Consider the following 9,876-nt stretch of genomic DNA (forward strand, 5'->3'; position numbering starts at 1 on the left):
TCAAAAATGTACACGTACACGCTTATCGGGAAGCCCAGAACATCAGGAGAAATAAGTTAATGCAAGCGGATTGCAACGATGCAACAGGACAAGGTGAGAAATTAAAAATGAAGTAAGTCAAGTATTTAAAATTTCCCCCGAATTGCACAATCACATCGGATTTGTTTCTTAATTTATTTTAAATGAGGTATATTAGCAATTACCTAATGATTCTTTTCAAAATACTTGATTTTCTCCTCCGGATTAGGTACAATCTGCAAAACAATGAATAGTATTGTTAATACTTCGTGACCATCGGCTAAAACCGTAGCAGCTAAACCTACCGTATCCTGGCCAGGTTTCCACCCGGCAGGGCAAACTTCTCCGTGTTTGTCAGTATACTGGAAGGCTTGCACTAACCGCAAGGTTTCATCTACGGAACGCCCAACGGGCAGATCGTTCATTGTAATTTGACGCAGGATGCCACGGTCGTCAATAATGAAAAGACCCCTACAACAATAGATCACATTAAATTTTGAACGGAACTTACAAAGGAGTGGTCAAACTTACCTTAGCGTATGACCCAGATCGTCCAGATACACGCCGTAGTCTTTCGCTATGCTATGCGTAATATCGCTAACCAATGGAATGTTGATCTTCCCCAGTCCACCCTCCTTCCGGGGTGTGTTAATCCAGGCCAGATGCGTAAAATGAGAATCGATGCTCGCCGCAATCACTTCGGTGTTCAGCTTCTTAAACTCCTTCACACGATCCGAGAAAGCCAAGATTTCCGTCGGACAGACGAAGGTGAAATCCAGCGGATAGAAGAAGAACACCAAATACTTGCCCCGATAGTCGGACAGTTTAATTTTTTTGAACGCTCCACCCACGACCGCTGTTGCTTCGAACTGGGGTGCCGGCCGGGAGATGACTGCCTTGGTCCACTGCAGTTTGTGATCGGCCGAACGGACATCTTCCTGGGGGTAAACGTGACCTCCGGCGAACGAGTGGCAGGATCCTTCATCGAGCGCTTCTGTCTGAGCAAAAGAGGAAAACATGCCCAAAATGGCACCAATCATTAGCACTATACCTATGGCCGGCTTCATTTTTCGGGTTGTGCTCACAGCCACGCAAGCAAATGCAATCTATCTACAATCTACAGGTTTGGCTCGACTCTTCACCAGGAAAATCGATGATTTGAAAGCTTCTCTTTTGATTGTCAAGAGCTCTGATAACGGAGCTTCGAACTGATAAGCACTTGGAACGTTTAGGAAAAACAACAGTAACAGTAAGTAGAAGAACGCGCTGGCTGGGCTACGTGTTTTCCGCTGCTGTTTTACTGATGTCTCACGATGAATGGCCGGGCTGCGATGGGAGGATAACGTGAATGAGATTGCAGGCTTATGCTTCCTTATGCTGTGTTCGCGAATGAGAAGTGAGTATGAAGGTGAATTGTTTACAACAAAAAAAATGCTAATGCATCAAAGAAAATAGTTTTAAAGGTAAAGTATCTTAATTGTTGCCAGCTTGTTGGTGTTTATAATTTTTGAATTTAATATTTAATTTATTTTAAAGATTATAAAACATGACCCCATAGTAAGCACGACTTCCGCTGATAATACGCCTCCGAATCTCACGGCTGGTATCATTGTCCGCCGTTACCAGTGGGCCAAGGTAGACAAATTCATCGACTACCTCAAACTTATCGCTGTCGATCAATATACTACTACCCAAGCGGTGTCGTCCGTCCTCGGTTCCGCTGGCCAGCATGTACTTTGTTTTAGACGTATTTACCTTTAACCCAATCTTTTCTGCTTCGCGCTTTAGTCTGGTGCTGGTGCACTGTTCAGCCACCGCCACAGATATTCTGCCGATAATATCCATGTCATCGGCAAAGCAGACGAATTGACTAGATTTGTTGAATATCGTGCCCCGCGTTTTGATATCCGCTCGGTTCATAACACCTTGCAGCGCTATGTTGAACAGCAGGCATGAAAGACCATCACCTTGACGAAGCCCTCTGTGTGATCCGAATGAACGTGACAATCCATCCGAAGTCCGAACACAGCACTGTGTACTATCTATCGTACATTTAATCAGTTTGATGAGCTTCCTGGGAAAGCTGTTCTCGTCCATGATCAACGAACAAATGATGCATGGGAACTCTGTATCCACGGCCCTTTTGGAGCATTTGCCGCAATGTAAATATTTGATCCGCTGTAGATCGGCCTTCGACGAAGCCGGCTTGATAAGTTCCCACAAATCTATTCGCAATTGGTGATAGTCGGCGGAAAATGATTCGGGACAGCACTTTATAAGCGGTATTGAGAACGGTGATCGCTCGATAGTTCTCACAGTTCAACTTGTCGCCCTTTTTATAGATCGGGCAGATAACCCCATCTTTCCACTCCTCCGGTAGCTGTTCCGTATCCCAAATTCTAACAATTAGTCGGTGCAGACAAACGGCCAGCTTTTCTGGTCCCATTTTAATAAGCTCCGCTCCGATGCCATCTTTTCCAGCTGACTTGTTGTTCGTTAGCTGCATGATGGCCTCCTTAACTTCGCCTATCGTTGGGACTGGCACCTCTTCCTCGTTTGTTGCACCATCGAAATCGCTTGCCCCGCCGCCATGGTTCTCCGCTTGGGCGCCATTCAGGTGTTCGTCGAAGTGCTGGTTCCACCTATCGGTCACCCCACGATCGTCCGTCGGAATACTGCCAGTCTTATCCCGACACATTTCGGCTCGCGACACAAAGCCTTTGCGGGATCCGTTCAGTTTCTGGTAGAACTTTCGCGTTTCCTGAGAACGATGAAGCCACTCCAACTCTGCATATTTCTGCTCTTCTAGGTAGCGCTTTTTCTTCCGAAAGATTTGGTTTCGCTGCATCTTCTTCTGTTTGTCTTTCCACCTTCTGACGTGTGGTACTGCGCATCTTGGACGCCCGCGCACCGTTCTCCTCATCCATCACCCTCCTACATTCATCGCCAAACCAATCGTTCTGCTGAATCCGGACCACATGCCCGATGGAGCTCTCCGCTACACTACTGATGGCTTTTTTGACAGTGTTCCAACAGTCCTCGAGGGGGGTTTCGTCCAGCTCCTCTTCCGGCAGCGCAGCTTCGAGTGAATGCGCGTAGTTTGCGGCGACGTCTGGCTGCTTCAGCCGCGCGAGATCTAACTGAGGCTGACGCCCGAATGTTGTTCACAACGAAGAGTCTTGGGGGCATTTTAACCATCACTAGGTAGAGGTCCGAGTCAACGTTAGCGCTTCGAAAGGATCTGACGTCGATAATGTCTGAGAAGTGCCGACTGTCGATCAAAACGTGGTCGATCTGTGATTCTGTCTGATTTGGTGATCTCCAGGTGTACTTGTGATGGATTCTGTGCTGGAAAAAGGTACTACGTACGGCCATATTCTTGGAGGCGGCAAAGTCGATGTTGGAATACTCCAACCAGTACTAAGCGTCGACTCTCTGTAAGCCAACGGTGAGTTACTGCTAACCCAAGCGCATCAGTTCGCGCGCAATTGCTGTCGACAATTAAGCCTTTATTTCCTCTGCCAACAATACTGACATTGTGACTAAAAGTTATAAAACCACATTGAACAGCAGCAGTCAGAAGGTGAAAGTCAGTAGGCATTCAGATGCCGTATAGTCAGCAGGCATGTAGATGCCAAATCGTGCACGTCGCTTTGTATTAAATTGTACATAGTTATATATAGTCGCTGTGTTTTAAATATGTGAGATTAAAGAATACAAAAGTCACGTCGTGTTATCCGTGAAAAGAAAAACTTGTCCCGACAAGGAAAGCTACCCTCCTAGGCAGTTACTCCTCCACTCCGCTCCTTCCAGTCGATAAGTCTTAGGCCCATTTCATTGGTCCGCTGGTGTGCACTGAACCTTACAATCACCGGTTTGTATTCCTCCTCCTGGCCGACCTGAGCATTGAAATCCCCGATGACGATCTTGATATCATGTTTTCGGCAGCGGTCGTATTCACTCTCCAACTGCGCGTAGAATTCATCCTTGTCATCATCGGTACTTTTGAGGTGAGGGCTGTGCACGTTGATGATGCTTATGTTGAAGAATCGGCCCTTGATTCTCAACCTGCACATTCAAGAACTGATTGGCCACCACCCAATCACCCGTTACCGCATCTCGCCCATCACTATGAAAGCTGTACCCAGCTGTTGTGTGTTGCCGTAGCTCTGGTAGATGGTATGTCCATCTCTGAACGTACGTACCGTTGAGCTCTTCCAGAACACCTCCTGCAGCGCTACGACGTCGAACTTGCGGCTCTTCAATACGTCGGAGAGCACTCGAGTGCTCCCTTGGAAGTTGAGAGATCGGCAGTTCCACGTCCCGAGTTTTTAATCCATAGTCCTTTTTCGTCGCGTAGGTCTATTCCAATTGTTCCAGTAAGAATTTCCTTGTTCTTCGTTTCGTGCTTTAGTATTTTTAGTGGTGGCGGCTTGTAAAGCCTGCTACACCAACCCCGTGTTTCGCCGGAGGACCAACGAAGCTCGAAAGAACCTTCCTATCCTGTCAGCATACCTTGGCTACCGCCGGGGTTGGTTACCCGATCTCCACCAAAGTTGCTCGTATCCCGGCCAGTACCACGAGGAGGTAGGAATACGAGTTGCTGAATAAGAGGCTATGAACCACTGTAGGGTCTATTTTATGCCTACACAAGGCACCGACCATACGCTTTATTCAGCCGTTTACTATACTCTATTCGCATCACGATGAATATGCAGGGGGTTCATGCTAATGAATCTACCGCGTTGTGTGTAGCTTTGCAGTTGGAAGTAACGGGCATATATGCTAAGTTTCTAGTTCGGCAATGGCAATAAGATGGTTCAATTTGTCGAAAAGATCAGTGTACATAACATCTCTTTGCAACCGGGTCTCGAAGCTATACATAATTGACAAGCGGTGACGGCGCCATCGTTACTTCTGGGGCCTGCCTGCGAACACTGGCAAAGCATATAAGGAGGCGCCCATTTTCGTTGGGTGTATCGTTTCCTTGTTGAACGGTTGCAAACGGTGGTGCTGCTTGTCAGTAGGCTTAGTCGGTAGGATTGTTGCACTAGCCCCGTAACTGTCCTGTACTCCAGCCGGCTGCGAAGTCTGTCGATAAAAAAGGGCCAAGTCTGAAGGCCCCCATACACGTACGTACATGTTGGCCGAAAATGTTGGTGAATTCATGTTCGCCCAACACGCTCGCCGGTAGGTGAGTGCCACGAACCAAACTGACAGAAGAAAATATTCGGCTCGCCGCTCGACCGGAATGACCCTCCAACATTTTGTTCATTTCCAACCCAACATATGCATACGTGTATGGGGGCCTTTAGAATCACGTCATCTAATGCTAGGTATGTATATTGAAATCACCCAGAATAATAATGTCATCCGACATAAATGCCATCGATGTTACTCTGTTAACCATTAATTCGGTTTTTCCGGTGCATTTAGAATAGTAGGGTCACGGATGCGATCAGGAGGTAAATAGATAACACACAAGAATAGTTTACGATCTGAGAGTTTGACATTTACTCCTATTTGCTCGACGGTGTCAGAAACAGTTGCGTTGACACCACCAACATTTTAGTAATAGACGTGGACGGGATAGAGTTCTGAAAGGAACTTTGGGTTTTGGAAGCCCCGTTCCCTGCACCCGCCTGCAGGATCGGGACGGCTGCTGGTCACTGGCTGAAATGGCTCGACTGCGGCGAACAGCTCAGGGGTGTCCATAATTCCATCTACAGTGCGTCCCAGTATCACGTTGGGTGATGAGACATGGTGATGAGGTAGCCGGAGTGTCGTCAGCAATGTTTCATTCCGTAAGGTGACGTGGTGGTGACGGATCGTGAAAGTGCGTATTACTAGAAACACGGTACGAGTCAATGGACGAATGCGTATTAACAAATGAAAACCCCTTTCCCCGCACTCCCTCTGTCTCAGTACTCAGTTGTCTCGGTACTGATGTTCGATGGCGCGACTACGTTAAGGACTTCATTTACCAGCAGTGCGCCCCAGTGTCATGCTATTTGATGAAATAAGCGGTCGTCTGAAGATAGCAGTAACTCCATGTTGACTTAAGTCGGCTGACAGTGACAAATGATGAGCCAGCGCTGGAGTTATCCTCATGCGGTCCAACTGATGGAGTAGTGGCCGAAGTAGGGCTGCACTACCGCCGAATTCGCTCGAACATCGACGCATTCCCTGAATACAATTCCTTGTGGTCAAGTATCAGGGTACGGCAAGGGAATGCCAACTTTGAAGAAAATGAAGTTGAGCGATCGAAGGTCGACCCCCTTTTTCACCAGCGTAGCAACACGAATGGCATCCCCTCTTTATAGACCATCTCGAATAAGTCGCTCGACGACCTCGGAGGTTACGGTAGTGTGGAAACGCAAGATACAGCCAGAATAACTGGGCGGGGAGCTGACCACAAGCTTTTCGGGGTTCTCAACGAGTCTTGGGCCGGTAGTCGGTTCCCAAGTCACTGTGGCAACATTTAGTCTAGTGTCCGTAACGATCGCGTGCTGGTATTAGCATCGGGGTGACCGCATTGACCTTATCGACGAGTTTGGCTGCCTCATTGTTATTTCGTCTGTTAGCTGCGAAATTCTGTTAATTTACCCCTCAACGACGGACATCACGTTTCCCAAGAACGAAACGGTGCTTTTGAAACGTACGAATTTCATTAGCCAGACGCACTCGTCACACATCCAGAACCAATTGCTGTTTGACCGGACGACTTTCCTAAACGGAACGTTCAGGCCAGCGCACCGAGTGTGACAAACTTGGTCGCAGAAGACGTAGAAGAGGCAAACCCAGATGCTCATGGCGACATAGGGCTGTTGACCTTGACGATAACCTATCCTAGGCGTTAGCTGAAAGCCACGGTGGGTAACACAGTAGAGATCTTTTCATCTAATAAGTAAATAAGTAAAGCGGTTTTGCTTTCTAACATGGGCGACCGCAACAAATACTTCAAACATAGCTTATTTCAGCCAGCAGCCTTTATCTAATATTTATAATCGGCTGCCAAAGATTGATTTGCCAACATTCAATGGAGATGAGTCACGATGGTTAGTTACTGATTGATGCTGAAGATGTCTGCATTCCAGGTTTAGGTAGACCCAGAATCCGTAAGAGCAAAGCAAAACTTAGGTTTAAAACATGACCTTCCGTTTTTGTTCAACGCTCAGGCCTCGGGCCCATGGATATACCACCATAAGTGCAAACGACTGTACTGTTTAACTTCGGACAGGGTAATGGCTGAAGCTATCTTCTGTCCAACGATCTATGACCTTTTCGCGCTAAAACCTCCACTGTCTATCGCTTATCGTTTTCTTGACTCTTTGTCGCCACCCGCAATCCATGTTCGCTTTGCTCCATTTTCCGCCACCTGGTAGTGGGTGGGTGGAAGTCGTTGACGTATGGCTGCGTACACGTCATCGGGGAAAGCTGTTCGCAATAGAGAGTTCCAACTATTCTCTTGACAATTTATTGCGGGACATTCATAAAATATTTTTCACGCGTGACAGTCTCCTAAACCTTGGGCAGAGACTAAGCCGACGGTTACAGAGTACTCACAGGTCATCCTCGAGCATTGTCCAAGTTTCATGCCCGTAAAACAAGCGGTCTAATAAGCGTCTTGTCTATGTACGGGAACTTAGTCTGCTCGACTGCAATTGCTTATGAAGCCCATAGTAAGCACGACTTCCGCTGTTAATACGCCTCCGAATCTCACGACAAGTATCATTGTCTGCCGTTACCAATGACCCAAGGTAGACAAATTAGTCGACTACCCAAACTCATCGCCGTCGGCCTATGAAGATTTAGATTCGATAAATCGACCATCCTAACCTTCCGCTCCTTGTGTTTAGATGTACAATTCTCACAACAATGCTAGACAAATATGATCGTTATGATGTACCACTCCAACCATACAGATAACCAAATTAAACTCTATTGTGGAGCCAAATGCTTTCTTGTATAAATGCTATGGTGAGTTTCAGTGAACCAACTAAACCTAACTACCGTCGAAATGGTACCGAAAATCAAATGAAAGGCCCCCAAATATCCTGGCAAGCTCCAGAAAAACATCAAATAGGAGACCAAAAACTAATAAGGCATACCATGCGGACTCGGGGTTGCTCATGCTATATCAAGAGCTTTTCTCCATTGTACTCGTCCTGGGCTATTCATCGCCAATACGCTGAGCATCTCGACACTCGCAAGTCAGCTGCCATCTTGTCGAGCTACGCAGCACGTAAGACCCGTCTTTTTCTAGAGTCGCTGGTGCATTTTTGCGACATGGCTGGTCCACCGAAGCATCCCGATTTTCACCACGTGTACGATGGGAATCATATGCCTGCGCCATTCTCTGCTTTCTACTTGTACTCCGCCAAAAACAGTCCGCAACACCTTTCGTACAAATACACGCCTATCTTCCATAAGCAAGGCTGCACAAATCTTGCGGAGTGAAAAGAAAGTCCACCTTAAATGCATCCTTGAATGCACCTTAAATGCATCGCAAACCAAATATTTAGCGAGACCGCTAATAATGCTTAGCTGCATTATTAGCGGTCTCCCTAAATATTTGGTTTGCGGCGCATTGATTTTTTACCCATTCCTCTTAACCTCCGTTTTTGGACTAGCGTGGATTGTAATGAAGTAGTAACGATATCAAACTCGTCTACAAAGACAAGGAGTTGGCTACTTTTGCTGAAGTTCGTCTCATTCGTTCCGATGCTCGCTCGTCAGATCAATCACATTTCCAATAACGATGCTAAACAAACAGTCCAAAGGACAATTCGAAAGGAGACAACCGCGTTAGTTGGTCTGGATAACCGTTCTTGTGCACTGACTGCCATAGCTCTTCACGATTAACTGCATCGTATGCTGCCTTGGAATCCACGTCAATATTAACCGTGGGCATGTTGTACTCCTGACAACTCTGGAGAAATTGTCAGAGTGAGAAAATTTGCCCCGTAGTAGCACGGTCTCTCGTAAAGCTCGGCTGGTACTGCCCACGAAATTTCTTGCTATTGTAGAAAGACGCCGCAACAAAATCTGGGAGCACTTTGTATTCCGTCGGTAGGCTTGAGCCCACAGTTACTGGTACTATTCAGGGTGTATCAGCATCCCGTAGGGAACGCATATTGATGATATTTGAGAAAAATTGGCCATCGTTGAGAATTAAACAGATTAGGCTCAATACCCGTTGGTCAGGTGATCTCAAGGGGGGGCTTGTGGTTAGCTTTGCTTGGAAAAAAGTGCTTTCGATCATCATGCCTCGAAAAGCTGCAAAGTTCTCGTTCGTGTCGGTGTGTAGACAATAGACGCGCTCATAACCCCGATGACGATCTTGATGCTCCATGAAGATCAACTGTCGCACGTCTCGTCTTCGGGCTTACAGCAGTTTAAACAGTTGCAAGTATGCTACATTTACGAAACTGAGAATGTAAAATCAGGCATCGAAGATAAGATAACCTAAGTTTCTAGAGGAACTGACAAAGCAAGACTTTAAAAACATTTGTACTTAAATTTATTTAGTAAAGCAGGATTTCATTTTAAAAATCAGGATTTTCCGCTATAAACCAGGATACCAGGATAACGGTCGTGAAAACAGGACATGTCCTGGTAAATCAGGACGTGTGGTCACCCTATTCATAAGCCTAAATTTTATGATCTGCCCATTTCTTGGTTTATTTTGTTGTGTAATTTTGAAAAATTTCCAATTTCTGACGTTTTCAATATTAAGCTCAGCAAAATAACAATGCTGGCAACTAGGTTTGGAGGAATCAAAATAAATATTAATTGAAACGTCAAAACAATCCACAGCAGAGGATTAGTCATAATTTTGTCATTAATAAACATTAG

General features: G+C 46.3%; 1 protein-coding gene across 1 annotated transcript; it reads right to left on the bottom strand.

Moving 5' to 3' along the window:
- Positions 1–124: 124 nt before the first annotated feature.
- LOC128733531 (peroxiredoxin-2) lies at positions 125–1,366 on the bottom strand. Its single transcript, XM_053827181.1, has 3 exons — positions 550–1,366; positions 324–489; positions 125–254 (listed from the first exon to the last, which is right to left on the bottom strand). The coding sequence occupies exons 1-3, from the start codon at positions 1,083–1,085 to the stop codon at positions 204–206; spliced, it is 753 nt and encodes a 250-aa protein (XP_053683156.1). The 5' UTR covers positions 1,086–1,366; the 3' UTR covers positions 125–203.
- Between the last annotated feature and the right edge of the window lie 8,510 nt (positions 1,367–9,876).

Source organism: Sabethes cyaneus, chromosome 2 (genome assembly GCF_943734655.1).
Source record: "Sabethes cyaneus chromosome 2, idSabCyanKW18_F2, whole genome shotgun sequence".
NCBI lineage: Eukaryota > Metazoa > Arthropoda > Insecta > Diptera > Culicidae > Sabethes > Sabethes cyaneus.